Genomic DNA, 14,966 nt, shown 5'->3' with positions numbered 1-14,966 from the left:
TGGTGCATTTTGGTGTGTTTGCTAGCACAATCGAGTGCTAGTGAGGTTCTAATTTGATGTTATTACCCAGATGCATTTGTGCTATGAATCGGGAGTGAAATAACCCCGAGAAAGCTTTTGTGCGTTGTTCATAAGTTGACGTGAAAATCTAGTTTGCTAAGTCCCTGTTGGTTTGACTATTCTGTGATAGTTACATGCTTGTTCCTAAAGAACATGCTGAATTTGTCTTATGGGTCTTCAGACAGCATTAAATTCATCTGCCTTAGCGCGTCATCTGGCATCTCTGCCGTAGAGTGAAAACTACGGCGGAGACGGTACTCTCTGAAAACCCGAATCATCAGATTTCCAAGTGAATGTTTGTGTGTTTCCCAGCTTTTCTTTGATGGAAGCCAAAAAGGCTGCTTTTTTTACATGACTTCGTACTGGATACTCGAGATTAGTGGAATTGACTTAAGTTGCTTATGGCAGCTGTATTTGGGACTTCTTTGTTTCTCTGTCCTTTCGACTAGTGATGTGTGTCTTGGGTCCCCCACGTGCAAGTTTTTATTACAAGTGGCTTCTGGTAAAGAAGACCAGAAGATTCGAGAGTTGTGGGAGAGTCTTACGTTTTTCTCTCTTTCTCTCTGTCCTCGCAGTGGCTGACTACAGGACGCCGTGAATGAGTTTTCCCTGAGCGTTCGGGCTACTCTGCAAAGACGCACTCCGCTACTACTCCAGCCATGGGGAGGAAAAAAATACAGATATCTAGGATCACAGACGAGAGGAACCGGCAGGTATGTGATCACTCCATGAACTTTTACACTTTACGTACAGCTCTACATATGTCTGTGTTTCTGCCTGCACTGATCTACCCATGTGCACACCGCTGTGCGCATGCTCACGGGGTTTCACATGGTCACGTAATCACTAGGTTACATGCTCATGTGATCACTATAGGTTACATGAGGTCATGTGACACAATTGAATGATGACATCATTTTATGTGCTCACATGATGTCACATGACCATCCCAGCTAAACATTCCCATTAGTTCCAATTAGTTTTAGTGGGTTGGTGAGACACTGGCCAACGTGTCTCACCAATTTGAATTATTTTTCGAACCTGAATGGGTTCTAAATAGTCATGGGTTCCTATTGGCAGTGACCAATTGGTTGTCCAAAAACCTAGCTGGTACCAATGAGAAAATTCCAATATGAATTTTTAACTAGGCAGATGTCCCATGGATGCATCAACCACTCACGTGACACCGGTCACGGGACCGTCAGTCGTCGGTGACGTAGGCTGCACTACTTGATGTAGGAGATCATGAGCCACAGCGATTTCACCTAAGGCCCCTTCACACACTCGCAGTCGAGTAGGACCAGCTGAGACAAGACCAGTTTTAAGCCCCTGGCGACAGCTTAGGACCAGCTCCGCAGCAGCGCTTCCGGTCCTAAGCCGCTGCAAGAGGCTTAAAAACCGGTCTTGTCTCAGTCGCTCCCACTCGGTTGCAAGTCTGTGAATGGGCCTATAAAAGGCAACTCCTCTCAATTAAAAAAAAATTCTGAAAACTGAAACTTCGGCTCCGTTGGCCAGTCTCGGCCTCGAGCTGCCAAAAACATGGCTACTACGTGGTTCGAGCGTTCATGCGATCTTCTACACGACGATGGGCAGGATTAGGGCGGGCCACCGTTGGGGCCGGTGCATGCAAGGCGCAGGTGTTGTCTGCACAGCAGTCTTCACCAAGCATTGGTGTCTGCGATATCCAACGGCAGCTGCACAACTGCAGCATCGCTCTGCGCACATAGTGTGAACGAAACTCTGAGAGACGATGATCACTAACGGCGGGATGACGACGGCGGTTGTGACGTGGGAGATGGTGGTAACGGCGGGACGACCAGACGGCTCCCAAGGCTCAAAAGCACGCTATGTAGGCACGCTACGATAATCGCATGGACACCGCTGAGAGCCGAGGAGGAGACGCCACTGACGTTATCTGTTACGCTTGCCCGGAGAAGTAAAAACAAACAAGAGGCAGCAATGTGGATGACGCTTAGCTGAGTGTTGGCTACGCCAATGCTGAGCCTTGACTGCGCCATCGATTGCGCCTCAGTTTGCCTGATAGAGTCGGCCAATTTCGGCAACTTGGCACGTTCCAAAGTTTGCCGGATCTTTAGGAAACATATGGACAGAACTAGGTCGTAATATTTAATGTGTGGTCTTCCTAGGTGATTGTGAAGTGGACTGCATTGTTTTATCAGAAACAAAATTGAAGCAGAGTTGCCCTTTAAGACTAGCTGCGGCAACTCATCGCAGTTCATTCACAAATCTTTTAAAGCTTACTTTGATGCTTTTCATTATGTCGGCTGATGCAGAATGCTTCGTACGTTTGCGTCGGTATCTCCGACAGATTACCCCAAAAGCCAGATGGGCAAAATGGGTGAAACAGATGCAAGCAAATTGACACAAAAGCACGGCGCATTTTGCGTCACTCGGCCTTATGTGAAGTGTCCTCTTGAAAAGCCTTAAATTCCACAGCACCATTCAATCTATATTTCGAGCCAACATTGCTCAGTGTCAGGATCCTCTTTATATAAAGCTGGGTCAAGGAACTGCAAGTCTGCAGTCTCTTGCACGTAAATCAAGTTTAACCGTCGGAAAAAAAGTCTATGGTACAAAAACCCAAGTCCATTAATCCACTTTTTATCCTAAAGAAAGCAAAGAACCCGTGGCACATAACTGTGAACACAAGTTGCAGGAATGGTTGAAGCTTCTCAACAGCTGCTAATTTGATATTTTTAACGTGCATCATGCAGTTTTGCCACACCATGAGCATCGTACCAGCTTGCAGTCGTGCGATTCTGTACTGCATGACGCAAAGACACCAGGCTGACAGTCCGACTGCACTAGCTCAATTGTTCACACGCTGTTTTAACCAGTGTCACCATACCTCGGTTGCAAGCCTGCCTCTCATCGTTGAAGTGTTGGACGTCTAATCTGCTTTTTTTTTTTACAATGCTTGCACTATTGGGTGCACGCCATCGAAAGCGTGTCGTCCAATGCATCGTCTACCCGCGTGTTGCAGGTGACGTTTACGAAGCGCAAGTTTGGCCTGATGAAGAAGGCCTATGAGCTGAGCGTGCTCTGTGACTGCGAGATCGCCCTGATCATCTTCAACAGCACCAACAAGCTGTTCCAGTATGCCAGCACCGACATGGACAAAGTGCTTCTCAAGTACACCGAGTACAACGAGCCCCACGAGAGCCGCACCAACAGCGACATCGTCGAGGTAACTTCGCCGACCACCTTCCCTCGAGCTCTCTCCTTTCCCCTCTCTCTCTATTCCTCTGCGCCTGTCCCCAAGTCTCTCGGCGGTGTGTGGACGACGGTAGACCTTGTGGTTCTGAACGACGCATCTGCGAACTTGGGTATGCCCAGGGCCACCGAGCATTTGAGGAGTTTCTCTAAAATCTTTGTGGACCGAAACTTCCTAATTTCCCCAAAGTCGGGTAATAAAGTTTTGAGGGAATGTTGGGGAGCTGGCATTCCCCGAGATTCCCCTTCTTCCTCTCTCTCCATCCCTCTGCACCTGTCCCTTAGTCTCTCAGCAGTGCGCAGACGACGGTAGACCTTGTGGTTCTGAACGAAGCGTCTGCGAACTTGGGCATGGCCTGGGCCGCCGAACGTTTGGGGAGTTTCTACAAAATCTTTGTGGACCGAAACTCCCTGATTTCCCCAAAAGTCGGGGTAATAGAGTTTTGGGGGAATGTTGGCAAGCTGGAATTTCCAGAGAGTTTGAGGCATCTGGGGAAGACTGGCAGCGCAGCTAGGTTGTGGGGAATGAGATGAGGAGCTGCCAGAGAGCTTTTAACAGTTGGGGAGTTTGGATGGCAGTTAACCACGTTAGGGAACCAGGAACAAGTCTGTGATTGTCAGGGAGTTTTGGCGAGCTTTTTAAAAGTCTAGGAATGTGGACTTAATGTAGCATGAGCTGGGGAAAACGTGAGGTTTTCGTTTAAGTCTAGTGAGTGTGGCAAAGTTAGGAAATTCCTTGGAAAATTTGATAAAATCTTCAGAGTTTTTCCTCAGGGACCTTGTTTATATAGTAGCCCTATTTGCCACATCAGCATTCAAAGGTCTTACTGAAGCTTGCTTGAGGATGTAGTATCAATTTATTTACTTACGGATAAATAAAATTTGTGAGTGATAGTTCTCCAAGACCTTTAACATTTAGTCTTACCAAGCTGCTGTAAGCAACCACATTAATGTGAACTTTCAATGTAGGCATTGAAATAATGCCAAGACCCTACTGAAAGACTGATTTCGGTTTCCAAAGGCTCCGTTAACTCTGTTTTCCTTTCGATGTGATAAGCATTATCTTGATGCAGCCCAGGGGGCGACGCCACCCTTACCTTTGGCGTGGGTTGTGGCCTGTGTTCTTGGACACGGTTAATCAAATGTTTTAGGGGCGGTGTAAGCCGTAAACTTGGCCATCGTTGTTCAGTGTCCAAGGCTCATTTATATGCCCGGGCCTTATCAGGGGCACCTTTCTCAAGTTGCGCTTGCGGTCTTATTGCTGTCCCTTGTTTCTGTTCCTTTTTTTTTACAAAGAAAGTCAGCTTTTTTTTCATACCCTCACAACTATAAAACTCAAAATGGTTATAGTTGTCGCAGTGTATTATAATGTGATTAAAATAGGATATAAACACCATACCACCTTGAACCATTCCTCGAAAGAGAAACCAAATTTTGTTTGTGTCTGTAAAGAACTGCCTTTGTATCTAGTTTAAGTCATACGTCCACCTACTGACTCGTTGTTCAGCCTGCTTAAAGGCTGACACACTGCCCCTACCTTCTGCAATGCAGAAACACCTCTAGATTTCTTTCTCCTCCCAAATTGCAAGAGGAGAGGGAAGAAAGAAAGAGGGATAGGGTTTAAGAGTCGAAGAGGCAACAAAAGGTTGTACAAGTGTGTTTTGGGAACAAACACATCTGCTCCTTGGTTCAGGCAAGGTACAGAAGCGTTCTAGTAGATACGACATTGTTTCTCAACAAAAATTTTGTTCTAATATTTGTTCACACACTTGAGAATTTCGACCAAAATCACCCAAGGTTAGTACGAAACAAAAACCACCTCGTAGTTTGACTGCACTACACACCTTTCTCTCATGGTCACCACAGCTCGGGAAATGCAGTGCGTGGCTTAATGCGGAGAGCAAGTCGTCTGCTTCTTGCTCGGGACTTGCGGTGACGTCAGAACGACGCCGAGCTCTTATTGGCTGATTGAAAAACATAGTGGGTGGACCTCAATGCTAAATGCCTCGAGGTCTACTCTCTATTTTTTTCAATCAGCCAATAGGAGGTCGGCGTCGTTCTGACGTCACCGCCACTCCAGCTCAAGAAGCAGACGACTTGCTCTCCGTATATGCTCATGCTGCTCGCTTCGCGATTCGCTCTTCGGTGTTCTCCTTGAGTACCGGTGCCGCACTGTGATTGGCTGCGGTATGATAATTAGATGCCCGAGGCTCGTCGCTCCCTGCGTCTCTCAAGCTGTCATGTGACAGTGTTAGACTGCACCCATTTCTCCCACACTTTGAGTGCTACAGGGTTGGGGCGCTCACCGGCCCGAACTGTTTCCAACTTTAGAACGGGTGTCTTCACTCCTCACTGATCCTAACACCGCCCACTTACGTCCCTAACTCTTCGTTTCCATTTTTCGTGTGTTCCTTTAATCACCCGTGTTTGCACCATGTTCCTGCGTGTGCGTGCATGACGAGGAGTGGCACAACCGGATGGCCTTATTGACTGTGGTGCTAACCTTAAACCTCCTTAGTGTGTGTTGCTGGTTCTGAGGTTAATGTATTGTGCTAGGCCTAATGTTTTCTTAAAATTGTCTGGCATTGTGCTTCGGCTGCAGTAAAACTGGTGCTTAACGAGACCTCGTAATTAGTAGGGAAAGCTAGTCGAAGCTGACAGCGAGAAGGTGAAAAGGCACCTCTAGCCTAGAAATTGGCTCAACCATTTGCGTTTTAGTGCGACCCGCCTGCGCCTCATTCCTGCTTACGTGGTTGCTACGACAACCGAGGTTCACGCAACGCGTCTCAGTAGAACGCAAAGAGTCGTAACGCGGTCGACTGCAGTCAAATGCAAATGTCTGAACCAACCCCGAGAGTTTCGTCCCGCATTTTGTTAAGAGATTTCACTTTTTTTGGGCTTCCTCAGCATCCTGAACAAGCTAAGATCCCTTAGAAAAAATGTCTGCTGCCACCCTGAAAATTTTTGTTTAAGGTAAGCTGTGAGGGATAATTAAAGAAATAAGAATTGTTGCTACCGTGCAGACGTATGAGAAATCGGCCGAGTTTCGCGGGGAGCATGCGAAGGAGAGGTATCGAGAAGTTGCAGATTCTCCGTTGCACATGCAAAAAAGGGGCACTTGTTTTAATTTTTTTGGAAAGGGTGGAATGAAGACACAGAGGGAGCAGGCGGCGCCCGTGTACTTAACTGCTCTCCCCGTTTCTTGTTTCATTCAGAAACTGCGCCACCAACGTCTGGATGGCGGCAGTCAGGTGAGTGACCGCCGGGGGAAAAATTATTCTACCAATTAGTCGTTGAACCAGTCGGTGCATCGCCCCCTTTTTCCATTAATCGAACGCAAGATGCGGGCTTTTTTTCTTGCGTCAGCTGGGCGAGGAGATTGTCGTCAACGTCAAGAATTCACTTTGTTAATCATTTCTTTGCGAATGTCTCACGTTAGCTCGCAGTTACTCCCATGGGGGCTTCCGTTTGGCTACGGTGGAAGCTAGTTATGACATTAACCAAACTGTATGATGCACATTGAACAACTAGATTAATACGATGTAAGAGGACAAGAGACGGTTCTGGATCTGTGGAGGTTTCTCGCTTTCCCGACCTTTGCCTGGGACTGCCGCCATAACCGTGCTGGCGCCGCGGTTGCAGGAAGTGCCTCCCTGCATGCTTGCTGTGACGTCTTGGCTCGATGCTAGGACGGCTGGTCGGGCTCTCTAACTTGCATGAGCACGCATTGACAGGCGACCGTGGGAACCTGGAGCATTTTCTCACTGCATCCAAATGCACATACATTGTGCTTCCCACCCTAGAAAACACTCTTGCAACACTCGTTCGAGGTGCGGCAGGCGAGGAAAGCCAGGAATGAGAAGTCCGGTGAATGAAGGGATGGACGAGCGAAGGGGTTCTCTGCTTTTAGTTCTTTGGCCCTTGGTCAACTTCTGTACCACTTGCTTCATTTCAATCAAATTTGCAGTGGAAGCTTATATGAGTGGCAAGACCATCCCTGCCAACTTTAATTTTCCTATGTCAATTATGAAACTTGTTACGAGTGTTACAATATGGAAGTCAGTGTGTCCGCTTAGGAAAACTATTGTTTTAAAATAAAATAAAAAGTTTGTGATGTTTATGTGTAATATTGTCATAGAAATACCCACAGCACATACCCAGCCAGTTATTTTGCTATATTGCATTGTTTTGCATAAGTATAACTCCGTAAGATGATTAAAACAAAATTGTCATGTCTGCGCTTTTCTACAAATGTAGCTTTTTTTAGCATAAATGAATGTTAAAGTAGAAAAACTAACCAGCCAGGCATGTTCCTCACAAAATTCTATCCCAGAAAACCACCCAAGAATAATTCCCTATTGTGTAATAGGAAAGCAATAGTTTTCCTAAAGTGAAATTTATTCCGAAAAGTGGAACGGAAAAAATTGCACTCAAAGGGTTCCAATCCCTACCTTTCCTTTAGCATTGGCGGACCGAAAATAATTTATAAAAAAATTAACTATGCAGTGTAAATGAATGAAACTTTCTGGGAATGCACTCCAGATGTTGCTGGATGTAAATATGGCATTTTTTCAAAATCAGCTTTTTTGCAGAAATTGTTTTTACTAGGTAATGTTCCCCCTTAACGTGATTGTTTATACTGAAGTGGGTGGTGCATCTAATAACTTATATGATTTAAAATAAAATATGGGCACAGCCATCAAATAAGCATCCTAGAACTTTGCTCCTCTAGCTGCCGTAAAAAGCCCAGCTCACATGCATTTTGTTTGGCATATCAGTGACGGCAATAGGCACAAGCTGATGGCCCCAAATGAAAAATTACACTTTGTGTGCCCCTTTTAGGGTTTTGGGCTTGCGGATAAAACTGGAAAAATCCGGAAATAGATCCCTAACAACATTCTCGTCAAATCGGGCTTCCTCAAAGTATCGTGATCATTGACACGACAGTGACAAAAATTGGTCAATGTCCTTTTGGTTAGTGCTGGGTAAAGTGTATCCCAGATTGTGTTTGTGCTACAATTGGTGCATGAATTAACGTAATCACACACCGATTCCACCCCACTAAACTGAACGGGGGAGGGAAGCTTTGACGTAATCGTCGCGTCCAGCTCAAGAAAAAACATGAGACAGAGGCATGTCGCCTGCATTGCTCTTCCTGCCCGTTGTTACACGGGGTGTCACTGGTACACGATCGGCCCGTTGACCGATTAATAGGTTTTTGGGATGGCAAATTGTCCATTTTGATTAGAAATTGCTGTATTTTCCAATGTACAAGTTCCTTTTTATTTTCAAATATTTGTCGGTGTGTTTTACACAACGGTACAAGTTGTACACATTATTTTTTATAAGTATGGACATTAAAGGGATACTACAACGAAATTTCGGCGCTTATTTTTTGGTTTATTTGTGTTTAAGGAAGCAGTATCACATCAGACACACCAATCTCTTGTTGAAAAAAGACACAAAAAGGAATTTAAAACGAATTAAACGATTAGCAAAGAGCACCTGGTGGATGTCGCTAATGCCTCGTTTGTAATGCCCGTCTAGGAACCTTGACAGGTATATAGTGACGATAACTGTCTCTCCTCCAGCCACCTCAAGAGAAGAGGGGAAGGAGGAACTCCCTTCTCCCCGAGACACTCTTTTGTGTGTCCCAGACATTTATAGAAGATTACCCTGTCACTCAATATTCATACAAAAGCAGCTTTGAGGTTAGTTGCGGTGGCCCGGTCGCTGGCGTGCTTGGGCCGCTTCAGTGGCCGGAATGGCTAGGACATTTTCTCGACGTCAGCCTCGCCGCAGGTTTGCTCGTCCGGAGACAATCTATGTCACAATTCCGGCGGATGTCACGTGCTCTCTACTGGCTGCTCTCCGAGCGCTTGCCAGAGTGGGCCGTTTATAACGAAAAATACAGCCATCAGACTCAAAATACAAACGTGTGTTTGTTATTTACAGATATTACGAATCATATTCAGCCTATTTCTGAACACGACGAGTATATATTTCAAATTTCGTTGAAGTATCCCTTTAACTACGCAAGTTTACCAGCAGGCACATAGCCAGGATTTTGTTTCACGGGGGGGGGGGGGGGGGGGGGCCGCCCATGACAAAATGCTGTATGAGTGAGGGGGAGGGGAGAGAGAAGGTCCGAGCAAAATGGAAGATTTCGGTTGGGCCCCGGGCCCCATGCCCCCCCCCTGGCTATGTGCCTGCTTTTCACTGCGGTTATACGTCTCAACTAATTCGTTCACGAGCAGGGCGTCGGCACAGAATGTTTTTCCTTCTGGTATCAGTTTCGTTCCTTGGGGAAAAGTTCTAATACAATTCTGCTCCGGAACAAAAAAATAATGGTCCGTAACAGCTTGTGTTTGCATTCAAAATAAAATTCAGACCCAAAAATTACAGAAAAAGACTAAATGTTTATTTTTATCAGAAAGTAAGTAATTAAAAGGCTCTAGCAAGCGTGCTCTTATCGCAACGATGGAAAATGAAACAAGCCGGGTAAAAGAGACGAGAAGAACGGATCGAGGCACAGAGCACGATCTCAAAAGCAGCGCGTCATCAAATGATATCCAGTGAAATGCGAGACCTCTATTCCGCTAAAAAACACTTGAGCGCTGAGAACGCCAGCTCCACGCTGACCTGTGTGGACGGTACACGAAGGGCTGCTTGTGCTCGAGTGGACAGTTCCGATTGGCGTTCCTTTCGTTCTGCCCAAAATGTCAATACATTCGGGTTTCTTGAAAGACATGGTTCCTTAAGGGGAGACACTACCCAGAAAAAACAATTTCTGCAAAAAAAAGTTGATTTTGAAAAACGTCATATTTACATCCACCAACATCTAGAGAGTATTGCCATAAAGCTTCATTAGTTTACACTGCATAGTTTATTTTTTATAAATTATTTTCGGTCCACCGATGCTAAAGGAAAGGTAGAGGTTGGAGCACTTTGAATGCATTTTTCTCCATTCCACTTTTTGGCATAAATTTCACTTTAGGAAAACTATCGTTTTGTTATTATGCAACTTGGATTCATTTTTATGAGTGTTTCTGGGGTGAAATTTTAAGGGGAAGATAACTATGAGCTTGTATTTTTTATTTTTGTCATTTTTCATGCTCAAGAACTAAAAGTTTGGACAAAGGATGGAAATCTAAAAAACTGTATTTGTGTTTACGTGGCTTTTTGTCATGAAAGATGGTATAACATAGAAATATAGCTCCATAGTTATCTGCTCTGAACTGTCCTAATGCAATGTAACACATGAAAACAACAAATTTATAAGTAATTTCAAAACGATAGTTTTCCTAAGCAGATACGCCCACTTTCGTCTTTGAACGTTTGGAATATTTTTTGTACTTCACCCAGGTTAACAAAAATTGGCAGAAATGTTATAAACATCAACAGAAACAAGCCCTGTAAATATAATTTAAATCAGACAAGTGGTTCAAAAATTTACTTTTTTGGGTAGTGTCCCCCCTTAACCAGCATTTGGAGCAAAAATGCTACGTCCAGTGTGCCTAGCTCACTCGTCGAATGAGGGCGAGTGCCAGCCTCAGCTTCTTTTTTTTCCTGAGAAACACTTCGAGGGTATCTTTTGGTTCCTCTGGGGACCAGAAAATACTGAAATACCTGAACTTTCCCCCAAAAACCGAAGGCCAAGGCAGGAGGGGGTAATACAAACACGAAGATCAAATACAACACTGCTTTCAAATACTATCAACATTCAGAGCAATCTCCAGGATCTGCACCACAAAAATATACACCTCAAGCACTGCTTTCAAAATCAACCTTTGGGAACCTCACCCCAGAAATATACACTCACACATACACCCACAAGAAGGGTCACACTTACAGGTCAAACAATACACTTATGGCATTCTCGAATTCAGAAAGGGATTCCAGTGCAACGACACCAGCAGGAAGTTTATTCCACAACTCTACCACCTGAACAAAAAATGACTGTTTAAAAATATTTATACAGGCATCAATGGCGGTTAAAACTTGGGTTCCATTTCACTCTGGAACAAAATATTAAACAACATTTTGATTATGTTCTCGTTCCACCCAAAAGTATCATTCTTTTTCATTCTTCGGTTTTTGTTTTGCAATGCTCTGTTGAGGTTATTGAAACTGACTCCCACTGGCACACATATCATAATCTGAGTACACTTTTGTGGGCTTATCAGTGCAGTTTCACTGCACCGACCAAACAAACATGTAGGTGCAACGGTGCAACCTGTATAACCAACTTTTTCAAGAAAACCAGCCATTTATAGGGGGCTGCGACTCGTACAAGGCTGCGACTTACAGTAGTAAAGTGGTTAGTTGAGCGACTTACAGGCCCCGAAAGGCCTGTAAAGATGCGACTTACAGACCAGGATATACGGTAGCCTGTATCGTTTCAGGACGGGGGGCTTTATTCCCGAGCGCCAAACTTCGAAACTTTTTTCGGCGTCATTGTTTATCGCTATCGTCCCTCTTAGAATGGGCGTTTTCGTTCCATTGTCGCCCTCACAGGCCCTGAGCAAGAAGGAGCACAAGAACTCGACCAATGGATGCGATAGCCCCGAGCCGGACCCGGACCAGTACTCACTGACGCCTCGGTCAGAAGCCAAGTACAGCAAGATCAATGAGGAGTTTGAGCTGATGATGCAGCGCAGCGCACAGCTCAATGGCTCAAGGGTGAGCCCCCGCACTTCCCTCTTGCAGCCCGGGGTGGTCGTTGAACGGCAATTTTTGCGCCAAAAAAAAAGAGTTTCGGGACGCTTCGGTCGACCTTTGTTTTGTTGTGGATCGGCTGTTTTCTAACTGTTTCCCAACGTGCTGGGGCACGTAGCCGACGTGAAGTCCGTGCAGCTCGATAAAAAAGAAAAGTTAATAATTGCTATCTCGTGCATTTTGTGAGCACCTCTCAAAGCATTTTTATGCTGTGTTGATAATAGGTGAGCGGCGTTTGGCAACTTCCGGTACCTTACAAAATTTTGTTTCACTTTTGACAAACGACGACATTGAGCTGCAAGCCTTTGCAAGCGTGGTTCTGAAACCTCCAGACTATAGTTTTCAGAATCATGCTTAAACAGGGTTGCAGATCATCGTCGTCGTTTGTCAACAGCTAAACCAAATTTCCTTAGAAACCGGAAGTTGCCAAACGCCGGTCGCCTATTGGGTTGCGGCAGACATAGATGTGCTGCTGTCGTGCAAGTGCCTTTCTTTTCTTTCTTTTAAGTGGCTCTTTTCTCAAATTTGGTACTCCTTACGAATGCACTTTGGTTCCTCTTGCGCCCTTTGTAACTCTCTTTCGAAAACTTTTGTCGTATTTAAGTCGCGGCAACATTTTCCCTAACATAATTTTTACTACTGTTTTTTCGTTTCAGGGCCAGCCGTCCTTGAGTCAGGGCATGAGCTCAATGTCTGGCTACTCGTCGCAGGAGGGACTCATGCAGCCGTCTCCGCAGATGTCTCACCCCAGTGTCAGCCCACGGCCTAGTTCTTCAGGTAACCCTCCATCTGCGATTCTCTGCCCGGACGAAAGTCGAAACACGCAGGAATGCCCGTTGTTAGTGGTGAAAGGTCTGCCTCATCGGTCTGCGAGTACATAATACAAAGTTTGCGGGATCGCCAAGTTTAGTTTGTTTCTGAATCTCGTACGACCTCACGGGGACTAACTATGCGGAGCGCAAGTTTATCTGCTTCTTTTGCAAGGGCTGTGGTGACACCAGAATGATAGTGGGTAGACCTCAAAGCCTCGAGGTCTACCCACTATCGTTCAATCAGAGCCAATCGGAGCTTGGTGTTCTGATGTCAACACAACCCCTGCAAAATACTGGACAAGCTCTCACTCCGCGTAGTCTAGTAGGCATGCATTGTGCGTTTCATTTTGAAAAGCTGAAATGTGCGTTATCACCCCTTACATTGGGCATTGATAGACGAGAGAGTGAAACAATGAAGGGAGGGGACATTGTTGAAGCAGAGGGACCTTTCTGAATGGCAAAATCATAGCTATACTGAGAGCTTCAACTATTAGCTGCTGGATCAAGCTATTCAAAGCTTTTCCTATGCGAGCTTTAATGTCTGAAACGGTGTCATTTTATTGTGACGAAAAAGAACATTGCTGTGCTCTGTCGAAGAGTATGCATTGAAGTAGGCATAAAATGACGCTGGTGATACATGGGCAATATGAATTCTGGCAGTGATTGTGACTATGGAATTGTAGCAATGACGGAGTACAGGCTGATGAGACGGTAAACTCTCAACACCTTTAACACCCGGGGCTTGGGAATAAAAAAAGTGTACAACACACAAATAGGTGTGTGTTGTTTGCTTTTTGTCCCCAAGTCTCGGTGTTTAAGACGACAAGATAGTAGCACAAAACTTGCCTGAAATGGGTAGGATATGGCACAACAACCATCGTTGAACAGCCATATGGCCTCATGAGTTTCAAGAAAAGAGATTTTGTTTTCTAGTTCAGCATTTTCTTGGTTTGAGCTAGCATTCAGGTGGCACAGATGTCACATTGCATCCCTGTTTCAATTGACACTTGTCGGCACAGCCCATCAGGAGTACTTGTCAGTGTACAGTCAGAAAACAAGGGAAATTTGAACGCGCTAATGGTCTTTGGTCCTACCTGGCAGTTACGTGATAAATCTATGTTTGTTGTCCGTCCCCCCTCTCTTTGTATCTTCCTCATGTTTAATGTCTGGGAGGTTTCTCATATGCCCACTTTCAACACTCACTTGCATTTTACCGAGCGTTCACGAGAAAAGAAAACTGTGTTTTTCGGCCTGTGTAAATAAACCAGCTGCACATTGCAGAAAACTGAAACTCGGTGAAAATGGGAGGCTCCAGGTTGCAATAAAACTTGAAAGTTTGAGAACATGACGTAACCCAGATCAAAGGACGATTGAGAAGGACAGATCTCTGTGAGCCATCACTTACCTATACCCAATATCTTCAAAACAAAACATTACGTTCTGGGCGTCCTGAGGAATTGTTTGAGTAAAGAAAACTTGTCAGTAAGAAAGAAAACAGTATTGTCTTTTTTGCTAGGACAAATGTTCTGCGCACATGTAAATGCCACGCATGTCCACAATCTCGGTTCTCATTTCAACGTTCTTACGCTGCAATGGACGTCGGCTCGCAGAGAAATTTCGTCCTTTCCGGTTTGATTCGGGTAGCGTCGTGCCTTTCAAACCTTCGCGTTCTATCCTAACGGCTAGTGTTACGTTCTCAGGGTTCCTGGTTTCTGCGACGCGCAGTTTATCTACACGGGCCCAAGAACGCTGTTCTCTTTTCTCACAAACGCCCGGTACCGGGCATTTGTGAGAACGGATCGTTGATGCTTTGGCGCCAGCGATCCATTCTCGACTCGGGGTTGCACGTTCCGACGCTTGGTTCCACTGGCTCCTCCCAGGTGGGGCGCTCCTAGACATGAACGGAGTGACTTCGAACGGCTACCACCGGCCGGCATCTCCCTCCAGCCTGGCCGGCTGCAGCTCCCCGGTGACGAAAGGAGGTGCCAAGGGGGCGTCGCCCAGCAGGTCGAACCTCAGGGTGGTCATCCCGGGCTCGCCTTCGCCCACGAGCCAGCTGGTGAGTGCCACCCCCGTCGTCTGCCGTGTGCCAGGGCGTTCGGTGACGCGCGGCGATCTCGTAGTAGGGTTGCCCGGCCAAGA

The 14,966-nt window shown here is 45.7% G+C and overlaps 1 protein-coding gene across 7 annotated transcripts in view; it reads left to right on the top strand.

Moving 5' to 3' along the window:
* The window catches only part of LOC120844244 (myocyte-specific enhancer factor 2), a 155,318-nt gene that overhangs the window by 129,057 nt on the left and 11,295 nt on the right, over positions 1–14,966 (top strand). For 4 of the 7 annotated variants that reach the window (XM_040502932.2, XM_040215902.3, XM_040215903.3 and 1 more), the window contains 6 exons: positions 636–773; positions 3,065–3,268; positions 6,510–6,545; positions 11,812–11,976; positions 12,669–12,789; positions 14,705–14,883. In XM_040502932.2, the coding sequence (XP_040358866.1) occupies positions 720–773; positions 3,065–3,268; positions 6,510–6,545; positions 11,812–11,976; positions 12,669–12,789; positions 14,705–14,883 (759 nt within the window). In that variant the 5' untranslated portion in view covers positions 636–719. The remainder of the gene's footprint in view (positions 1–635; positions 774–3,064; positions 3,269–6,509; positions 6,546–11,811; positions 11,977–12,668; positions 12,790–14,704; positions 14,884–14,966) is intronic. The other 3 variants (XM_040502934.2, XM_040215906.3, XM_042288857.1) reach the window with 1 other exon arrangement.

The sequence above is a fragment of the Ixodes scapularis genome, unplaced genomic scaffold (genome assembly GCF_016920785.2).
Source record: "Ixodes scapularis isolate PalLabHiFi unplaced genomic scaffold, ASM1692078v2 PGA_scaffold11__112_contigs__length_91849675, whole genome shotgun sequence".
Lineage (NCBI taxonomy): Eukaryota > Metazoa > Arthropoda > Arachnida > Ixodida > Ixodidae > Ixodes > Ixodes scapularis.
Note: the sequence above shows the minus strand (reverse complement) of the source record. Positions and strands in the feature narration are given on the sequence as shown.